The 22,389-nt window shown below is 38.6% G+C and overlaps 1 protein-coding gene across 4 annotated transcripts in view; it reads left to right on the top strand.

Moving 5' to 3' along the window:
• The window catches only part of PIK3CG (phosphatidylinositol-4,5-bisphosphate 3-kinase catalytic subunit gamma), a 35,342-nt gene that overhangs the window by 6,202 nt on the left and 6,751 nt on the right, over positions 1–22,389 (top strand). For all 4 annotated transcript variants that reach the window (XM_063323439.1, XM_063323438.1, XM_063323441.1 and 1 more), the window contains 9 exons: positions 67–2,082; positions 6,412–6,477; positions 6,582–6,807; positions 10,757–10,860; positions 13,168–13,314; positions 14,575–14,665; positions 19,029–19,159; positions 19,768–19,879; positions 21,828–21,985. In XM_063323439.1, coding sequence (XP_063179509.1) covers positions 79–2,082; positions 6,412–6,477; positions 6,582–6,807; positions 10,757–10,860; positions 13,168–13,314; positions 14,575–14,665; positions 19,029–19,159; positions 19,768–19,879; positions 21,828–21,985 — 3,039 coding nt within the window. In that variant the 5' untranslated portion in view covers positions 67–78. The remainder of the gene's footprint in view (positions 1–66; positions 2,083–6,411; positions 6,478–6,581; positions 6,808–10,756; positions 10,861–13,167; positions 13,315–14,574; positions 14,666–19,028; positions 19,160–19,767; positions 19,880–21,827; positions 21,986–22,389) is intronic.

Genomic DNA, 22,389 nt, shown 5'->3' with positions numbered 1-22,389 from the left:
AATTAAGAAGAGTTAAAAAATGTAAATGAGAAAGTAATTAAGTATTTTTATTGTATGTTTTGCTAGATTTCTTCTGGCATGGAGTTGGGCGATTATGAACAGCCTGTTGTTATGAGAGAGGAAAACAAACGAAGGAGAAGAAGAATGAAACCTCATTGTACATCAACTAATTTGTCGTCAATGGAACTGATATCCATTGAGTTCATTTTACCTACCAGCAACAAACATACTAAAGTACCGGAAATGATGTTACTCGAAATAGCTGGCAACTGTACGGTTGAGCAAATGAAAGCACAGATTTGGATGCGTGCAATAGAGATGAGTCAAACCACAGACTTCTACCACACATTCACCCCAGATCAATTTATTCTGCAGTATCAGAAGAAAGGGCAATGGTATGAAATTTATGATAAACATCAAGTATTACAGACATTGGACTGCATACTGTATTGGAAAGTGTTACAGAAAAAGGTAGGCAAGATCTATGTTGTCCAGAAACAAAAACCATCAGAAGAAGTTCAGGAATTTCAGCGTCAGCTTAACGATTTAATTGGTTATGATGTCACTGATGTAAGCAACGTGCATGATGATGAACTAGAATTTACCCGTCGCAGATTAGTCACCCCACGAATGATAGAGGTAGCTTGTAGAGATCCTAAATTGTATGCAATGCACCCATGGACTACATCTAAGCCACTCCCAGAATATTTATTTAGAAAGATCACAAATAATAACATTTTCATAATCATACATAGAGGAACAACTAGCCAAAAAATTAAAGTGTCAATAGATGACACTCCGGATATGATTCTCCATAGCTTTTTCACAAAAATGGCAAAGAAAAAGTCTTTGATGGACATTCCTGAAGATCATAGTGAACTGGATTTTGTTCTCAGGATTTGTGGCAGAGATGAGTACATTACTGGAGAGACACCAATCAAAGATTTTCACTGGATAAGACAGTGCCTTAAGAATGGGGAAGAAATCCACCTTGTCTTAGACAATCCCCCTGACCCAAGTGAGGATGAGGTTCAGAAGGAAGAGTGGCCTTTGGTGGATGACTGCACAGGAGTTACAGGGTATCATGAACAATTGACAATAGATGGAAAAGATCATGAGAAGGTCTTCACTATCTCTTTGTGGGATTGTAATAGGAAATTTCGGGTGAAAATAATTGGCATTGATATCCCAGTTTTACCGAGAAACACTGATCTTACAGTATTTGTGGAGGCTAACATTCAACATGGGCAGCAGCTCCTTTCACAGAGGAGGACTTCGTCAAAGCCTTTTACTGAGGAGGTTCTGTGGAATATTTGGTTGGAGTTTGATATCAAAATCAAGGATTTGCCTAAAGGAGCACTCCTAAATCTTCAGATATACTGCGGCAAAGCACAGGGACTATCCACAAAGACGAACCTTCAGTCACATGAATCCCCCAACTCTGATTCAAAATGCAAAACTCAGCTTCTTTATTATGTCAATCTTTTGTTGATAGATCACCGTTTCTTGCTACGAAGTGGGGAGTATGTGCTCCACATGTGGAAAATTCCAGGCAAGGGGGAAGAACAAGGAAGCATCAATGCAGACAAACTCACGTCAGCAACTAACCCAGATAAAGAAAACTCAATGGCTATCTCTATTGTTCTGGACAAATATTGTCACCCAATTGCCTTGCCCAAGCACAGGATAACATCAGACCCTCAAGGGGATAGGACACGAGCTGAAATGCCCAACCAGCTTCGCAAGCAACTGGAAGAGATCATAGCAACTGACCCACTAAATCCACTTTCTCCTGAGGACAAAGAACTGTTGTGGCACTTTAGATATGAAAGCATAAAGCACCCCAAGGCATATCCTAAGCTGCTTAGCTCTGTGAAATGGGGACAACAAGAAATAGTGGCCAAAACATACCAGTTGCTAGCTAAAAAGGAGGTTTGGGATCAAAGCACTTTAGATGTTGGACTCACAATGCAGCTTCTGGACTGTAACTTTTCGGATGAAAATGTCAGAGCAATGGCAGTTCAAAAACTGGAAAGTTTAGAAGATGATGATGTTCTTCATTATCTTTTACAGCTTGTGCAGGTAAGGTGTGTTTGCATTCTTCAGCTCTACCTTCCGGGAATATTTGCATTACACCATCATCATTCCCATCGTAGTAGGTCTAGTTAGTAATCCCTGGGTTTGAACTCTTCAGTGTTTAGTCAAAGCAGTGGTAGTAACCAAATTAACTCAAAACACACTTTCTACATTCGCCTTTTGCCTATGTTGTTATTTTTGTGTTACCGTTGCCCTGCATCTTACAATTTGCATCTTGCATTTATGGTAGTATTTTTTTCTGGGAATTGTCAGCCCTAGCTCAGCTGTGATGGGAGCAAATCCTAACTGTGCTGTCTCTAATCCTAATCAAGGAACCTAATCTAATTCTAGTCTGAATCACATAGCACTGAAGAATTGTTGACCAGCTTTGCCAATGCTTTAGAAAGAACGTAGACAGAAAGTAAAGGCAGATGTTGACATGGGCAAGGCATGAAGAAAAATCTGGGATTGGTTTTTAGGTCAAGAATAACAGTGTAGTTACATAGCATATGGCAATGACTTCAATCTTGTGCTGTTTAAGGAGACCAAATTTATCTAGAATGGTCCAAAAAATTTTTAAAAGTAAATAAAGTGTTGCTAGGACTCCATAATAAGATTAATTTATTCAGGAAGGTTGGGTGAAAAACTGTTTTTAATGGCAGTGAATCACCACTGTGTCGATTTGAAGTGCTTTGTGTGTGGATCTGCCAGATGAAACGTCAGGAATGTTTATATCAGTTATACAAGAAAATTGGTTTGTTTGCTTTTTTGCAACGCGGTGCTGGAGCTGGGCAGCCTGTAAGTGGCAAAGTCATGTCTGATGGCTGATGAAAGGTGTAACCCTGCGGTTCTTCCTGGTAAATGCATCCCCTGAAGCAAGGCGACTCCACAGGCTTCCCACACCCAACAGGGCTCTGGTTCATGCGGAAGGGCTGTTGCCCCGCAGAGCAGGAAATACTTTTTTCACAGAATCAGAGGACAGAATTGGCATTCAAAATTAAAAAAAAAAAAAAAAAAAGGAACTGCTGCAGCCTGGGAACCTGTGGGATGGGGCTTTTAATTTCTGCAGGTTCAGAGAGAGAGACCAGGTTCCCTGGAAAATGAAGTTAGTATTTCAGATTTTGCTGCGCATCAGTAGGGCTTTAAACAAAGCCTTTTTAGCCCTGTCCTTGCTTGTCTAAAGATTGGGCTCCCCAGGCAGAATTTATGCACTTCTGCATTAACCAAAGGAGCCGCTACGGTTACCTCATTGGGCCTCCCACGTAGCTGCTGCTATATATGTGCCTGGCTTGTGAGCTTTTGCTGTCTACACGTGGCTCAGCAATTTTATTCGCTTTTGTGTCCAAATTAGGGGTTTTGGATGGTGATTGGTTGATATCAAAGTGCCTGAGAGAATGGGGGAAATAGGCTTTTTTTCCCATTTGTTTTTGAAATTAATTGTTTTCAGGAAGTACAAATATGGAGACTTTTAAAAAGAATAAATCTCTCTAACAGTAAATTAAATTACTGTAGCATAAAATCATAGTAGCTTAACTTCACTGTGTCATTTTTAGTAAGAGATGGAATAAGAAATGAGAAGATTGCCATCCCCAAAAAGGAAAAAAATACTAGATACCAATTTTTACCTCTCTGCTGCTTCCTTGTCTTTCCTTCCTTGGCTAACAATGGAATATAGGCCATCAGCATCCTGCAGCAAAGTACTGGTACCACAGTGTATTTCAAAATCCACGTTTTTCAGAGAATGGAAGTCAGCCATTCGTCTATTCTACTGGACACATCCGAGATGTCTCTTCTGGAAACAGTCATCACTTTTCACATGCATGTCTTCATGAAAGCTTTATGGCTTATTTCACTCTGCTCAGGATATTCCCATTTTACCTCCCAGTTGAGTTAGAAATCAAGCAAACATTTTATTTCCCCCTAGGTTTATGCCAAAGAGAAGTAGCCATGCCATAAATAAACCTGCTGAGCTTCCTATAAAGGTTTGTTGTTCTCTGCGCAGTTGATAAAACATGGATAGGATAGTTAAAATACAACAAAATCCATTGTAAAACAAACACCAGTGACTGTACTGCTTGTATATGGCAGTGAGTAAAGCTCCTCTTCTGCTGAATTGGCAAGGGAAAGGTACGTGCAGGGACCTGATGAAGTGCCAGCAGACTTTTTTAATGGCTGCCTTTTATTTTTGCTATTCAAATGTTGATATTTGCCTCTGTGAAGAAAAAAGAAAAATGGGATTGACTTTTTACAATAATTATTTCTAAAACATAAGCATAATAAGGATGCTTATCATACATTTTTCTAATATTCTTTTATGTTAAAATATATTTGCAACCTTAATATATGGAGACTTTGTTTTGAAGCAGTGGCCGGATGTTTGGCTGCATTTCATTACTAAATTGTTTTTCAGGGATATGCACTGAGAAGATTCAGCAATGTATATACCAGAATGAGGTTTTTAATAGGCCTTTCTTGGAACTGTAAGCAAATCCATTTGAATTTATGTAATAATTACTGCTTTTGGGTGCCTTACTGCAGTGAAAATTAATTTTTATTAAAAAACCCTCATACCTCATAATCTCATACAGAAAATAAAAGGATCTATATATTTTAAAATCAGTTTATGTTTGTGAGTTCTCATTATCTTTCCTAAATAAGATGGCATTGCTTGGGGAAATAAAACAGTATTGCAGAGGCAGTCAGGATGGTTCTTGCAGAATTATAATACTGTAGAAGGGCAAGTCTGGTGCTTGGCTTTCTCGTTTGTCTCTTAGCCAGCAGCTGGAAAGAACAAGTCTTCGTAGCATTTTTATAAGTTGGTTTGTTCTAGAAGGTTGACTGAAAAAGCTCAAAATTTTTTTTCCTTTTTTTTCTGTTTAATAAACCCACAGGACGATTTACATTTCAGAAATAGTGTTGATATTTTAATAATAAAAAATACAACTGTGTGCCGCAGTGCTTTTAAGAATTTATACAACCCTGTGATTTGTTTGATGAATTTAGTAGACCTCTGCTGATGGCTTGGTTGCTTCTTTGCAAGCTGCAGACCACAGTGATCTTGAAAGAACCATTATATTCTGTTGAATAACTATCGCTAGAGGTTTGCATAGTTTGTTGCTTCTGAAAACTGAGCGTACTACATGCACCCGGCTCTCTGCACATCTCTTTGTTTTCCCTTAATCTCCCTACGTGCTGCTTCCTGGTGCTCTATTTCCAGAACCAGAAGCTATTCACCAGCCCCCTCCGTCCACAATGGGAATTTTGTCACTCTATTCCAGAGATTGTATGCTTCTTATTTCTGTTTTCTTGCCATGGGTGATACATGCATACCCTTTCCCCCCCCATGAATTTAATACAAACCTCCTATAAACTTGAGTCCCTCAAGCAACAGGAAAGATGATGCCGGAATCCCACTTGAAGTGGACAAGTTTCCCAGCACAGCCCAGTACCTGAAAGTGTGATAGTTTTCTGGTAGGCCAATTCACTTGGTTATTGGGATGGGGGAGAGAATAACAGCAAAAAAAATCCAATCCTGCCAGTTCAAAAAAGTTGTTGACTTTTTGTTTCCACCCTTTTTTGGCAGTAACTTGGAAATATCTGTGGGCTTGGGTGGAGGGGAGCGGCTGCTGGAAGAGAAAAAACACAGCTGTGCTCAGAGTCATTAAAAAAAAAAAAGCTCTGGCAAAGTCTTCCTTTTAATTGTACTCCATTAATACAGGATGTGCATCAGAGCCTTTATTCTATTTTGTTATTTATTTAGGGGCTAAAGGCCAGAATGCCTGAGATTAGGTGCTCCAAAAAGCTGCTCCCGTATCCCGTGCTTGCTGGGGGAGCCAGCAGTGAGCCCTGGTGCCCCAATCCTGAAGTGTCAGATGTTGTAAAAAACAATGCTTTATTATTGAAAATTTTCATTAAAGAATGATTACAAATACGTCATTTCATTTGGCAATCTCTTCAAGCCTCCTCAGTGTCAGTCAGACTGCAGACTGTTTTCTGATCTCGCTGGTTTTTGCTACGGCCTGAGAACGGTGTTGCTTTGTTCACATGCCTTCATGTGCTCAAGTCAGTCTCGCTGGTTAGCTACTCCCTGCGTTGCTTTATTTGTCACGTTAATAATATACCTGAAAAGAACCTGTTGCAAAAAAAAAAAAGTGCTCCTTGAATCACAGAGAAGCCTTGCTTTGTTTTTTTCAACTTTGTTTTCGTGAAAGACCTGCTTTGTTACGCATTTTCTATTCCTGCAGCGGTGTATTCTCTAGATGTCATCGGTAAAGTGTAAGTACAACGGGATCTTAAATGTGTTAATAACATGTCTTCTGTGTTTGTGTTATTCAGGCTGTGAAATTTGAGCCGTATCATGACAGCGCATTAGCCAGATTTCTCCTAAAACGGGGTTTGAGAGTAAGTACTTCAAAATACAGCCAACTTATGCTAAAGTTACTGGCATTATTAAAACCCTTTGTGAAGAAATGCATGCTGATTGTAGTATTTTTCTTTACCTCTAGAACAAAAGAATTGGTCACTTCTTGTTTTGGTTCTTAAGAAGCGAGATCGCCCAGTCCATGCACTACCAACAGAGGTTTGCGGTCATCCTAGAAGCTTACCTTAGGGGCTGTGGAAAAGCGATGCTACATGATTTCATGAAGCAGGTTCAAGTAATTGAATTGCTGCATAAAGTCACAATGGAGATAAAATCAGTTTCTGCAGAAAAGTATGATGTCACTTCTCAAGGTATTTACTAACAACTGGCATATCTTCATTTGTAATAATATTGGTTTTTTCTCTTTGTGTGAGAAAATCTAGGCAGCAAAGTATACTGTTTACTTAGAAAATTCATGGATAAATTACTGTCAAAGGGCACCATTATTCTTATAAGGTGCCAGTGTAAGTTGGTAGTGATTGAAGCAATAATACATTTGTTTGCTTGTTCCACCCCCAAGAGGGAGGAATATCAATATTATAGACACCCACTACATTCCCATGCTTTGGCTTCTCTTCTTGAACCTAACACCATGCAACTGGGAAAGATAAGTTCTTGTACCCTTAGCTGAATGCCAACACTGAAAAAAGAAACAATCCCAGGACACAAATATTAACTGGAAATAAAGAAGAAAAGTGACCCTTGCCAAGAAACACAGCCTTACCCTGAGCAGTCACCAAAAGACTCTTGGCAAGAAGAGTGGGGAGGAGTCCAGTACAGCCTCTGCTAGGCCATGAAAGTAGCTGGTGGATCAGCGTTGACTATACAGAGCCCATCTCTGGGGCTTTGGGATGTGCTGAATAGGAGTCCTGTGAGACACAGATGTGGTATTGTTACTTCTAGTTCCTGTAAGCACGGCTTTGGAAGCCACAGTAGGGTTATGCAATGCCTGTTGACCACTGGGTTTTGCCTGCCTTTCCCCACCTTCCCCCCATGATTTCCTTAAAAGCTTGTTTGTCATCATGCCTGTTAGTTGCTTGATGTTGGGAGTAATTGCAAGAAGACATATGACAATATCCAAATTATGAAAGGTGTAGAGAGACCAGCTCTTCCTGTATTCAGCCTGGTATCTTCTAGGCCAGGAAGTCCTTGGTTCTGCAAACCGTTCCACTCTGGTTATGCAGAAGTGGCTGTGGTGGTGTTTCAAAAGAAATCTGAAGTAAATATGCATTTATTCTTCAATATATAATGTAATATCATTTACTTTACCATATAGTGGGAGTTAGGGGACTTACTGATCCCCCATATAAAATATTCTTTCTAACCACCTTTCTAAAATGTATCTTAAAATGCTCTATAGTCTAAATATATTTGGGCAGAATCCTATGATTTGAAAAGAAACTTTACAGCCTTGCAGATGCACATGTCTGTAACAGCAGTGGTTTCCATAATACATTTTTGAAGGCTATGTGGGCAAAGAAAAAAAGTTTCAAGTGAAAGCAATCACATTAACACCCACCAGGTTTTGAAGTTAAAGAATCTTTGTATGTAACGTACAGCAGAACACTGAAAGATGACTTATATAATTGACATTTTCACTGAATAAGGATTCCTGAAACTGTGGAGTGTCCTAGTAATGCTATATCTAATTTAATTTATTCTCAGATTATCGAGGATACGATTTTTCTTACAGGCACCCTCTACTTCTTATATTTTAAAAAATGTATATCCTAAAATTTCTTCTTTAGTTTATTGCTTCTTTTTTACCCCATCATTTCTAATGTTCATAGTTGTTTGTATTTTCAGTCTGAATGTTTCTGACTCTTTCATTTCATTCCGTCATGCAGCCTCATCTAATTCTTGTATATATCTTTCTTCCTCCAGTATTTGTGGATTTTTTTAAAGAATAAATTCCTTCCTGTTAGGCCCATACTAGGCCAGTAGCAATCGTGCTGTCAAACTGTTTCTTTCACTTTTCCTGTAATCTCTTTGCTTGTATTTTAACATAGCTAGTAATAATAAATAAATTCTTAAGATCATGGTAGTACGGCTTGCATAGGATTATCTGCTTTCATCACCACTTCGTTAAATGATTTGTCTCCCAAGAATGTGTCTGTGCTGCTGTTTCTTCTCTTAAAATGTATAGCACTTTGTTCTTAAGCCAGATGAACTTGAAATTGTTTTAGCAAGTGCCTTTGCTTGTGTTTTAAAATTAGGTACTTCCTAATCTTTACTAGCTTCAATTGGTTGGCATACAATTTTCAAATTAAGTTACATTACAATGAGGACGCTTACTGAAATCAAGCTGAATTTTCCTAGGAAATCAATAGTTACATTTTAGAAAGCTGTTTCAGGACGCGTGTTACTACAACCTAGGGGTGTTTTGTGTTTGGTTTTTTGTTTGGTTTTTTTTTTTAAAGGTTTCTAGTATAAAGTCCACTTAATAGCTCACGTTATCTTGCTCTCAGATTTATTTTATTTTTTACCAGAAGAGATACCACATTTGTCACTTTGCACATCTAGGTAGTTCTTTTCTAAAAGCCTTTAGGATAGGTGTAACATTTGTGTTCTGTGAGTTCTCGGGTAATTCTTTTGGCTTGACTTTCTTAATTGGACAGCAATTTTTGAAATGTCTTCATTTTCTGTACATGAGCCGACAATGTGCACTCACAGCCCAGAAAGCCAACTGTATCCTGGACTGCATGAAAAAAAGGGTGACCAGCAGGTTGAGGGAGGTGATTCTCCCCCTCTGCTCTTGTCTGGTGAGGCCCCACCTGGAGTCCTGCGTCCAGCTCTGGAGCCCTCAGCACAGGAAAGACATGGACCTGTTGGAGCTGGTCCAGAGGAGAGCCACAAAAACAATTAGGGGGCTGGAGCAGCTCTCCTATGAGAAAAAGCTGAGAGAGTTGGGGTTGTTCAGCCTGGAGAAGAGAAGGCTCCGGGGAGACCTTATTGTGGCCTTTCAGTACTTAAAGGGGGCCTACAGGAAAGATGGGGACAGACCTTTTAGCAGGGCCTCTTGTGTTAGGACAAGGGGTAGTGGTTTTAAACTAGAAGAAGGTAGATTTAGACTAGATATAAGGAAGAAATTTTTTACCATGAGGGTGGTGAAACACTGGAACAGGTTGCCCAGAGAGGTGGTAGATGCCCCATCCCTGGAGACATTCAAGGTCAGGCTGGATGGGGCTCTGAGCAACCTCATTGCAGGGGAGGTTGGACTAGATGACCTTTGAAGGTCCCTTCCAACCCAAACTATTCTATGATTGTATGATTTTATGATTTTGTATATTAAGTGTCCAGGTCCATGTCTAGCCTTCTCATTGCAATTTTTTTTGCTCTTTAATTTTTATCTCCAAAATTACTTTAACATGCATATGCAGCCTCTGCTGTGTAGCTGCAATTTCTTTTAGACCAGTGTTCACGTCTTTGATTTACTGAAGGGTAACAGCCAGTGTATTGTTTATGCTGCTAACACCTGCTAGCTGAAATGAACAAAGCGCATCATATGTTGTATAATTCATGATGTCCTAAGCTGAAGATTCAGAAGCTTGAGGATGTATGAGTGAAAATATTAATTTTATATATGAACATTAGGCTTCTTGTTCATGTAAGTATAGTGCACATTTTCTTCTTACTGGAATGTGAGATTAACAAGACTGCACTATGAAACCAGTTTTAGGAGGATAGGAAATTCAGTATCTCTATAGTTGGAGTCCTTATATTTACAGTGTAATTGGCTCCAAGAATTCAAAAGCCACTAGTCTGTCTGTGAGAGAAATGACATAGGTCAAAATAATATTGGAAAATGCAAGGTGCTTTTAATTGCCTCCTCCTTCAGAGCCCTTGGGGTAGATTCAACATTTCTTTGGCAGTTATAAGGGCCAAATATTTTTTGGTGTGTTATGCTGTGTTTTGTTTTGTTTTTTAAATGAAAGGTGGCATTTTAATATAATGTCTTGAGTCTTCAGAAGAACACCAAGCATTGTGCAGCACTTCAAACATTGTGTAGAAGGCACATGACTTATGAGGTGCTTGAAGACTTTACGTTTAGGTATCTGAAACAGCCCTGACCATTAATAGGGCAAGCTAAAGAGTCTTCCTCCATTCCTCAAACCAGGACATCCTTGAAGAAAGCAATTTAAAAGGTAGCTAAAAGGAAGAGGTTTTTACTTAAATCATGATGCATAACAAGTTTGATTACCTATAACTTTTTGCCTTTCAACTTTTGATTTCCTTGTGTTTTCGTACTTGTAATTGCAGTTATTGCACAGCTGAGACAAAAGCTTGAAAAACTACAGAGCAGCAAACTCCCAGAAAGTTTTAGAGTTCCATATGATCCTGGGCTAAGAGCAGGAGCTCTAGTAGTAAGTATATTTTGAATTTTCTTTTTGGAAAAAATCTCCTATTTGTAAGTATGTGTCATTTGGTAAAAATTTTTGCTAATATATCCAGAGGTCTTATTTCACTGTGACTATGATGACATTTCATGGACTCAGTAAGTTTTTGTTCCCAAAGCTATTAGCATTTTTCTAAATGTAATGAAATGCCACCATGCACTAAAAAAATGCAACAACCTGTAAAATTCTAATAATTAAGTGTCAATTATTATTTTTCTATTAGTTTAATCCGGGATTTAACCAGGTAATTGACTTTTTTTGTATTAAATACCTGCATAAAACTGGTTTGTCTGACTTCAAGGGCTTTGGGATATTCAGTTTCTGTTCCTTCTGGTACTTCCTGTGTCTTACCTTGATTCATATTTGTCATTAAGGTTTAGGTCCAGACCTTCATCTTACTAACAAAAAATGTCTACCTTAGCTATTTCTGATTTTCCAATATCTCTATGTTGCTTTAGTTGCTTTTATTAGAAAATACATTAAGATTTTGTTACAAATACATTAAGAAACACTTGGGTTTTTCTGTGTTGCTGCCTCCAGTTTTGTGGTGAGACTGCAGTGTCTTATGTCGACTCAGAGTTAAAAACAAGATTAATAAATCAGCAGATGTGTAGTGAAAGGGAATTGGCTTACGCATCTACTGCGCAATGTGAGGTCTGGGTGAAGCAGCACAGTGAAGATCCTTGGATTCACTTGATATGCGACGTGGAGCCTACAGAAAAAGAATCCCTTGGTTTTTCTCTTAGCTAAGGACAGACAAACCATCCAACCTAAGGAATTGCCAAATAGTAGGGTACTCATTTGGGTAACTGGTATTAGTTGTTTAGATCCGTCCGTGTTTCCGTTTCATAAACCTGTGCCTTGCTAGACAGGCTATAAGCTAGTCTGTCTTCAAGTTGAGAGAGTTAAACACCTGCTAGTTGGGCAAGACTAAGGTATTGTTAGTACAGAAGTCAGTTCAAACATTGTTTACTTAGAAATACAGAATTTTTGACTTCTTAAATATTATTTTTTTGATTGTATTTCTCTCTCCTTAGTCTTTTGTGTGCAAAAATCACCAGCTGCATGACAAAAAGTGGATTTCAAAATAAAATCAAACATCTTTCTGCATTTTTTAGTTTTCCTTCACTTAGGAAGTAAGCAGCCCTACCAGAACCTTCCTAGATGAAGGAAGCAACAGATTTACAATGGAAGATTGCTATGTCCAAAAGTAGATGGATTAGAGCTTTTTTTTTCCCCAAAACTATATAAACAAAAATATTTGATATAACAAACTGTATTGGTAAGCTTTCATTTCATCTTCATTCTAGCAAGTGCTGCTTGTCCATAATCTTCAAACCTTGAAATTTGTCTAGTCTAAACCAAATATTAGAAGCAAAATCAGTGTTTCTAGTAAGTTAAAATATTTAACAACTTCTTCCCTTTTTAAAAACAAGGATGGTAAAAACTGCTTTGTTTTACACTGCAAGCTCAGAACTTCTACCTATGAAACACGAATACTCCAAAATACTTTTCTCTGATGTCATCAATTCTGTCAACTCTCAAACACTAATGTGCAATTGCTTCTATTATTTTAGATGGCTTTATTGTACATAGTAACGTCCAACAATGAACCAGGAATTCCAGAATGGAAAATATTACATACTGCAGTTGTATTAGACATAATTAGTTGACAAAACATTTGAAATAAGGCAGTTTCAGTAGTTTCAGTGATGAATGTCTCAAGACTGAAAATGTAATAAATCTAAATAGGGAATTAAATATTTTATGAATTATTATGTTAAATTTAGTTTCACAAATGCCATTTTCCCCATGAATTTGAACAATTTGCTAAGGGAATTGAATCAAGCAGCCTGGAATAACTGAAGTTGCTGGAAATCACAAAGGTGGATGATGTCGTCAATTTCATTGGACAATGATTATGTTCCAGTTCTGCAAAGCACCTGTCAGAGTCCATTATTTGCCAGTTTTGTCAGAATCTCTTATTCCTGGTTTAAAAGGTCTTTTTTTTCTGCCTGAAGCAGATTTACAAGCTAAATCCAGTTTCAGAGAGTCAAGGTGTGCTTTTTCCTGTATCACGGACAGTGTTAAAAATTGTACAGGTTCAGTGAGGCTTTATATGGCAATTGAATGTCACTCCTTACATATGCTTTTGATGTGTTTCTTGGCATATATCTGATTGGAAGTCGATAAACTACTCTGTAGCTAGTGTGTGAAAAGGTTAGCCTGTTGATGTTGGAGTACAATGACTAGCAATAAATGTGTCTTTCACAGATAGAAAAATGTAAAGTAATGGCATCTAAGAAGAAGCCCCTTTGGCTTGAGTTTAAATGTGCAGATCCAACAGCTCTATCAAATGAAACTATAGGCATAATCTTCAAACATGGAGATGACCTTCGTCAGGACATGCTTATTTTACAGGTAAGATAGCTAAAATGTATAAAATTAATAATGTGAATATTTTAAAATGTTTTAAAATCTTTTTACTTTTCAGAAGTGTATATACGTTATCTTTACTGTCCACATGAAATATGAGGTTATCGTTTGTTTTTTAAACTGTGTATGGAAGGCTGACATCAAAACTGGATCTTCACTTTTGTACTGCTTTTTTTTTATGTTAGTGTGCTGTGGGTTAACCCCGCTGGGATGGGGAAAGAGGAAAGGAAGAGTAAAAGCAAGAAAACTTGTGGTTTGAGATAAAAATTGTTTAATAAGCAAAGGAGAAGTGGAAGAAGAGAGAAAGAAAACAAAACAAGTGATGCAAAGGCAGTCACTCACCACATCCCATGGGTAGACCAATGCTCAGCCAGTTCCTACGAAAAAGATGGTTAACCTACCTAACCCCCTTCCTCTCTGCTTTATTGCTGAGCGTGACATTATTCAGCATGGAATATTTCTTCGGTTGGTTCGGGTCATATGCCTAGTTGTGTCCCCTTGCAACCTCTTGTGCACCTCCAGTCTATTCACAGCGGGGCAGAGTGAGAAACAGAGGCAGCCGTGACGCTCTGCAAACACTGTTCAGCAATAGCTGGAACGTCAGTGTGTTACCAGCATTGCTTTGGTCACTGGCCTAAACCACAGCACCAAACGAGCTGCCCTGAAAAAAATTAACTTCATCCCAGCCAGACCCAGTACATACTGTTAGCCTCTTTTCTCACACCATGTGCCGTACATAATTCACATTTTGGTGTTCCAGAGAAGGAATCTTACTTAGTGCAAAATGGCCTGTTTTTCTGATGAAGCATTTTTATCATTTATTTATGCAATGGGTAAAGTTACAAATGAAAAAGAAGTCAGTGGGTAGCATTGCTCTAGTAATATTTCAGTGATTGTTCTGACAAACTGATTTATTAGCACTTTTGAGGATATTTATGGTGAAAAAATGGACATACTTGCTAATGTGTTCAATCTCAGTTCATGTAGAAATCATACAGTACATTTATTAAGACTTGATAAAATAGTAGAGATTGGCTGGGCAAAGGACAGATGAGGAAATATAAACCCTGGGTCTGTAACTGATAATCTTGAATGGCTGCACACTTTCTACATGTATCTCTTAATCTGTAAAATAGACAAATATGTTTAGCCCCATCTCAGAAGTCTGGGTAGTGTTATTTGTGTGATTAATAAGTAACGTCCAAATAATTTGAAATAACAGTGTATACCTTTTGTTTTTACTAGATTCTTCGAATTATGGAATCCATTTGGGAAGCAGAGTCCTTGGACCTCTGTTTGTTACCGTACGGTTGTATTTCTACAGGGAACAAAATAGGTATGTGATCACATGCACTGTGATTAGAAATTCAAAATACCATAGTTACAGAAGTTGCGTATAGAACTATTCTAGTATGCACTGTGGTCCTGAGATAAATAGCAGTTTATTACACTTTCTGTGAGTAGGCTTCAGGTTGCATCTTAGCAATGGTTTCTGCCCTTCTGAAGGGTATCCTTCAACTGCTGCGCTGGCTTAACTGACTGTGATTCCTGTGCAAGTCCAACTGTTTGGATCCTGCTGCAAGTTTCTCTTTAATAACAATATTTGATATGAAAAAGCGGTGAAAGTGAGTGACTTATTCAGGATATGTTTTAATGCGTTGGTAAGAATAAAATAGAGGAAAGAGTTAAAATGGCAAAACATTTATGTTTTTTTCCTGACCTGGAGCTTCATACCCGATACTACATAGAAGCAACAGCACTACTCAACAGGATGCTCAGGCAATATTTCTCAGTGGGCATTGGTTCCTGCAGCACAGATGATGTGTTTTCCAGAATTCATGGTGGGAGAAATCAAGTAGTTGCTTACAAAGCTTCTGGAGATCTGTGTGATGGTGTGTAGAGCAACCTGATCAGCTCTGGAAGAGTCCAATTACATCCAGAAATGCCAAACTGATGTATAATTTATACATCCCGATGGCTCCAAACTGACTCTTTGTGGTTGGATTTGCGTATGTTATGTAGCCTCGCACATCCACATTGCGCAGTTTCCTAGTATTCACATTATACAGAATTGACTGTAGAGTCAATTTTGCCTGAGCAGTTCTTGAATGATTGGCTGGAGGAAAGGCTCCTCAGTGTAGAAAAATTGGCCGTGCCCAAATAAAGCTATTGTGCTGAAAGAAATGTTTTGGCTGGTATAAACAGCGCGTCAGTGAGACAGATTAGCAGTCCAGCTCTGCCGTTTCCTTATAAGCTTGAACATGTGTAAAAATTAGCAAGTCTGTTAATTCCTGCCATCAGTGTAGCTGGCGGTATGATAGTAACTGCATGGATTGATAAAATAATGATAATAAAAATATTGCTATGTGTTTTCCATGATCTACAGCTTTTTTTTAGTTCTTTCTTTTTCAGCAATATATTTTGTTTTATGGATGGAAGAATAATGAACTGCGTCCCAGTAAAATTAAGAACTATTTTGAATATATATCTGTAATGTACTTCCTCTCTAAAATACATTGCCACATAACATTTTTATCATCCTTTCTTTTGGCTTCAAGATATCTTAGCAATGCAGAAAACCCAAATTCACTGATAAAATACTTGGTAGTGTGATGCAAAAGAGTTTCTTTTCTCCTAACAGAAGTCTTTTAAAATTAAATAAATAGTATTGATATAATTCTAATAGTAAAGGAAATGGAACATTATATGTTAAAATACTAACTGTAAATATAATGAGGATTGGTTTTGTTCTCCTTTAGGTATGTTTTAACAAACCTAATTTTTTAGAGAGATTTTTAGGATTTAATTTAATTTTGTTTAAAATCATCTTAAGACAATGTATTGAAATAATGGAGGAGAGTGGAAGAATTCTGCCAGTGATCCTAGCGTTCTCATATTCAAGTTACAGACTTCATTATTCTTTCATGAATTCTTAATTGACTCTCCATTATTTTATCTTGAGGAGATAATTGTTTATTTTCCTATACGCATGGGGGAGATGTAAAAATGTAGCATCCTTTCAGCACCACAGTAGGGCCACGGTTAATCACATAAAGACTCCTGTTCAGTTCGCTGAGAATACCTGCAGCCTAAATTAGTAATACTCGATGTGGGACACTTTGATGTAGAGCTTATGCTTGTTTGGAACAAAACCAAAGAGTAGTGGCATGCAAATGTTCTTTCACAATATTCATATGCAGTCTTCTTCCAAGCTTTTTTTCCATTCCTCCTTAATATTTCTGTGGAACTTGGGGCAGTTTCTGTGTATTCACACAAGGAGAGAACCCCATTCTACACCGAGCACAGGGAAACAGTCAGGTGTCTTACACCTGGAGCATCTCCTCCTGAGTAGAGCTTTCTGTCTGTTGAAGACATCTGCAGTCAATGCAGTTTGCAGTTTTAGAAACATCTGTCCTCTCCGCTGCTGCTGCCAAATAGACCTCTGTAGGAAGAACTTTCTCTTCTATGTATCACTGGTAAAAGATCATACCCTGTTCTCTCTCCCTTTGACATGGCCATATGTTCCCAGCTCTCCGAGGCAATTGTCACTACTTACTATGCTGCATCACTGCCAAATTTAAGAAGTTCAAGCTGGCACTTAATGGAAGAGTCACCTGCTTTAGTACTGCAGATCCCCAGAAACACGTAGCACAATGCATTTACTGCTGCTCTGCCTCCCAATTGAATACAGCCCAGATGAGGTGGTTTATCCCAGTTACTGAAGCTGTCCTGGTTTCAGCTGGGAGAGAGTTAATTTTCTTTCTAGTGATTGCTGTGAAAGGAATGTCAATAATACCTGTTGGTTTTAGTTGTTGCTAAGTGATGTTTACACTGTTCAGGGGCTTTTTTCAGCTTCCCATAGAAGCGTGGACAGAACAATGGAATGGCCAATGAAATATTCCATACCATAGGCTTCATGCTCAGTATATAAATGGGGGTTAGCCAAGGGGTGGGAATCTGCGATCACTGCTCGGGACGGTGCTAATTCACCAGGCTATGGGAGTGACCTGTGTCATTATTATTATTGTTATTAATTTCTGTTATTGTTTCTATTAAACTGTGTTTATCTCAACCCACTAGTTGGGTTTTTCCTCCCTTTCCCCTCCTGTTTTTTTCCCTCTTCTCCCCACTCTTCTTCGCGGGGAAAAGGCAGGCGGTGAGCGGGCGGCTGCGTGGTTCTAGTTGCCGTCTGGGGTTAAACCACGACAGAAGCCTTCTGCAGAACTAACCATACCTACCGAGAGGCATGTCTGTATTTAGAAGCTTTTGCCCGTAGAGCTATACTATTCCTGTAGATAACTTTTTTTACCACGATACCTTTAAAATATTTACTTGGGCAGAATAAGCTGCACAACATTCTGTGCAGGTTTTGGCAGCGCGGTGGAGCAAGCTCAGTAAAAGGTTTTCATTAGCAGCTGCTTTAAAATCTGTGGACTTTTCACACTGCTAATCAACGTAGCTGGGAGAAGTTTTAAATGCAAGGGGAAGCAGAAAATGCCTCCTGCAACAGCTTCGCTCCCCTTGAATCAAGGAGCTGTTGGCCGGTAGAGGGAGATTTGCGAGCACAGGCAGAGGAAGCCTTTTCAACAGCTTGAATGTGATCTGGAACTCACTCCCAGGAGGAAATCAACAGCTTGACAAGCACAGACCAAAATGCAGAGTTTTGTAATTTGGTGGTGGTGGTGGGTTTTGGAGGTCATATTTCCACAATAGTTTTATTACAAACAAATCCAGGCCACTGTCAAGACAGAAGAAATACCTCCAGGGGTATTCAGCCATGAATTTAGCCACACATGGAAAGCAGGGGCAGGAAGAGATTGCTGCATTGTTACTCTGTTACTGAAAAATTTGCACATAATTCAGTAATTGCAAAAGGGTAGGACTGTGAATAGAGAGAAATTAATCCATTTCAGGGCAACAGTCAAAATGAAACTGAATCAGAAACTGCTTTGAGTCACTTTTGGGAGAAAGGGATATTTTTATTTCCTTGCTTATCTTTTAGTTCGAGCTGAAGCCAGGGTTTTACCTACAAGACGCTGTTGAACTTTAACCAGAAGAAGAAAATAGACTATTTCCAGTTACCAAATAAGTTCAACTAAAATCTGACCTTCCCCCATACAGGCATGCTCAGTATGAGGGCGGACTGCATTTGCTGGTCTTGGCTACAGTGCAGTGTTGCAGCCTCTGTTTCTGCTTTTCTCTCCAGCTTCCCCTTCATCGCGTGCACGTTCGTATGAACAGTACAAGTCCTTGTTTCTGCACCATATTGCTGTGATGGGCTGATTTGCCTTTGCGAGGATCTGTTCAGACCTCTGGGCCCCAACAGCCAGGGCTTTCTACCAGCAAGCCCACTGCTATACCTCACTGTGTGCAGGTATCTCTGTGCAGGACCAGAGGTAGTTCTTTTCCTTGGGAAAAGCCTTATGCAGAGGGACCCAACTCATCATGTGATTCTTTCCATTTTAAAAGGTTTTACATTTTCATGGAGGAGTTCAGGATGCCAGCCTAGTTACAAGCTCTGGCTGGTTTCAGCTGGGAATGAACAAGAACCGCTGTTGCTTGTAAAATAAATTTCTGCTCACAACCTACAAAGTTCTGCAGCTGATTAAAAAAACACAGTTTTAAATTTAATTTTGAATATTTTTTTATATGCTTTGATATAAGTTTAATAACTTCTTCTAACTTCTTGTTTTCTGTAGGAATGATCGAAATTGTGAAAGATGCTACAACAATTGCCAAAATTCAACAGAGTACAGTTGGCAACACTGGTGCATTTAAGGATGAAATACTAAATCAGTGGCTCAAGGAAAGATGCATGATTGAAGAGAAAGTGAGTTCTTTGCATTTTTAAGTAGGATTTTCAAATGCACCCTACTAATTTAGGAGCACAGAGCCCATACGGTTGTGTTTGTGTTACTTATGTGAGTTTGAAAAATCCATTCATTTTTCCCATACTCAGCCGCGGGTGTCTGTGAAAGATCCAGCTGGCAGATGAGCTCCTGAGAAACAAGATGCTTTAGAAATCACTCCTTTGTCAGGGGTATTTAGAAATGATACAGGAGGAGCAGATTGAAAGGATGTCTAAGAACACTGAAAGGCTGTGTGGTTTTAGAGGACTTAAATACATGTTTGGATAGTCACAACTCCTTTGCTTAGGTGGGTCCACTGACCTACTAGAACTTTTTGGCAGGTTTTTTTCTCAGGAAGCGTGGACAGCTATATGCTTATTCTATTTGTGCTAAGAGATAGAGCCTGCTCGTGCAGTACAGTGAGTGCAATGCAGGGCTGTGATCTTGATCTCCACTGTGCAATGACGCAATGATGTATTTTATAAGACAGTTCAACTGTTGATAGATACGTGTCGACAGAAAGGCATATGACTTTGAGAATGACTGAATTTGGTTTCTAGCATTTAACATCTCTAAGATTTATTTTTAGTTTCAGGCAGCTGTGGAAAGATTTGTTTATTCTTGTGCTGGATACTGCGTGGCAACCTTTGTACTTGGAATAGGAGACAGGCACAATGACAACATTATGATTACAGAAACAGGTGAGTTATTTTTTGAGAATTTCAAGAAGTGGGGACTGTCTATACTTCACTAGGTTTATCTTTAATTTTAATAAATAATGTGTTTAACAATGAAAGAAGAGACACAATCCAGTTCCGTCAGCATTGCTTACAAGTTTGGGTCCTCCTGTGACATTGAAATGTATTGTTACCCCTTTTGGCCTTCATGTAGGCTCTAGATATTTATCCATAATAATGCCATTCTTTTCCAAGGACGAGTTTGTTACAAACTAAGTCAGGAAGAATGTAAAACTGATATTTTTTTATTTTTTTTTTTTTAGTGTCTAGATCTAAGACCTAAAAGCCAAAAACCTTTAAAAAGCAGACAGCTGTTCACCTGTCAGGAGTGTGGATGTGGTTTTAACAGGGTGCAGTGGAACTGTATCTGTGTCAGAATTCAGATGTTACTGAACTATTTTCAGTTCCAAGGAACATATTTTTTTTAGATTTTATATACCTTTATAGAAAATCCTAGAAAATAATTGTACGTGGAATGTATTGGTTTTGCTACTGAAGTCTGTGGGTTGGTTGCAATCCTCCTGAAAGAACCACATTTTTTTTTGTATTACAAACTTTGGGAATTATTTCTGTAGCTGCACCGTGGCTCATCCCTAATTTTACTTACCTGTGGAAGCCCCAGAAAGGACCCCAGAATGAGCAGTACATATGGAGGAGTTTTATTTGGTCTAAGAAATTCAATTCCAGTTTCATGATCCTTTTGCTTCATAATGAGTCCTTACATAATGCTAAGAGACAGAAAATACTTCCGGGCTTTGTATAGAAGGCTGTATATTTAATATTAATCACATTACAGTTGAAGTTTTACTAGTTGATGGCTAGAGAGAAGTACCCTGAAGGCAGAAATGAGCTAATTGAAGACTACAATAAAAAAATTCACCAGAAGTCCTTGAGGAAAAGAAGACAAAGAAATTCTTTAATTTCAACATTATATATAATATAATGCAATGTTAGTGCCCATTGGCAGAAAATGAGGGACAGAAAAGGGAGACAGAGAAAGGAAGGTTATTCTGTTGTGGTCAGGAGCAGGTTGGCCTTAGAGTCTTTAATGGAAGCTGTCTTGAGCAACAGAAGGCAGAAGGATATCAGTCTGAGAGGTCTGCACAGAATGTCAGATCCGGGGTAGGTTGGGAGGACTCGGAAACGGGCTGAAATGCTGGAACATCTAAGGATGTTCCACCTAAGGATCACTGTTAAGTATCATCTTACAGCATTTGATGTTTTATCTTTTTGTATACATGTATTACTATTACAAATCTATTGTTTTAAGTAACCATACTCTTTTATCCGGACATCTTGTCTGCCAGTGAAAGTAATAAAGTAACCTGAAGAGCAGCAGCACGTTCCAGTCCTGTAGGTGTAGCGATCCTTACAAGGGGAGTTTTTCATCGCTTTCCTGGGACCCTGTACCCTTATCCAAAGGGTGACAATGCAAACTTACTCTGCACAGCACAGGGTGGTTTAGTAATTGGTAATGTAGGTCTGTGAGGAAGAAGCGTGTTCCTAGTGAATGACATTAGCCAAGGAGCTGGATAACGCCAGAATCTCATGAGTATTTGAAATACAATCCACAAGTCGTTTCTGTGTAATCATGTGCTGGGAGCTGATAGTTATGGATCTGAGGCACAAGCTTTCCTTGGTTGATTTTTGAAAAGCTGTGAGTGTATGTTTAGAAAATACAGCAGTTCTGTCAGGTTTTTAACAACTGCTAAAGATAAATAAAAAGTAATTTTGCGAAGAGGACAGAATTAGATATTTCAAAACAAAAGAGAGAAAATAGTCTTCTCTGCTGAACTAAAGAGAGATCATATATACCTCAAAAAAGAGGTTTTGGAATTATTGTGAATACAAATAAGTGTTCTTTGCAGTTTATTGTATTTGAGCCTAACCGTGACTTCTTCTCGTCATGAAGGTAATCTCTTCCATATTGATTTTGGCCATATTCTTGGAAATTATAAAAGCTTCCTTGGAATTAATAAGGAAAGAGTTCCATTTGTGCTGACTCCAGATTTTCTGTTTGTCATGGGGACTTCTGGAAAGAAGACAAGTCTTCATTTCCATAAATTTCAGGTAAGGGTGACTATCTAGCTGCAAATCAATTAAACAGTATTTTTTACCCTCTGAAATTAACATTAGTGCCTTAATTTTCATAGGTCTAGGCTCCTGGGTATTATGTTAATAACATTTACTGTATCATAATACAACTATGGGACATTTTAGGCCCAAGTAAGAGCAAAAATTATCTGTAGGATTATGGGAACTAGAATTTAAATATCCACAAAGCCACATTGAAAAGCTTCAGTTAGCAGCAGACCAGATAGGCAGTCCTTTCTTTCTGTCTTGTCTTGATCAAAAATACTTTGTAGAGGGTTTCAGTATTTGTGCAATTAGAGGAGATTCACAGCACTAAGCAGAGCTTTCTATGTATGTAGTGCCAGCAGGTGCGAGGCATTCCTCAGCTGGCTTTGACAGTG

Source organism: Chroicocephalus ridibundus, chromosome 1 (genome assembly GCF_963924245.1).
Source record: "Chroicocephalus ridibundus chromosome 1, bChrRid1.1, whole genome shotgun sequence".
Taxonomy (NCBI): domain Eukaryota; kingdom Metazoa; phylum Chordata; class Aves; order Charadriiformes; family Laridae; genus Chroicocephalus; species Chroicocephalus ridibundus.
Note: the sequence above shows the minus strand (reverse complement) of the source record. Positions and strands in the feature narration are given on the sequence as shown.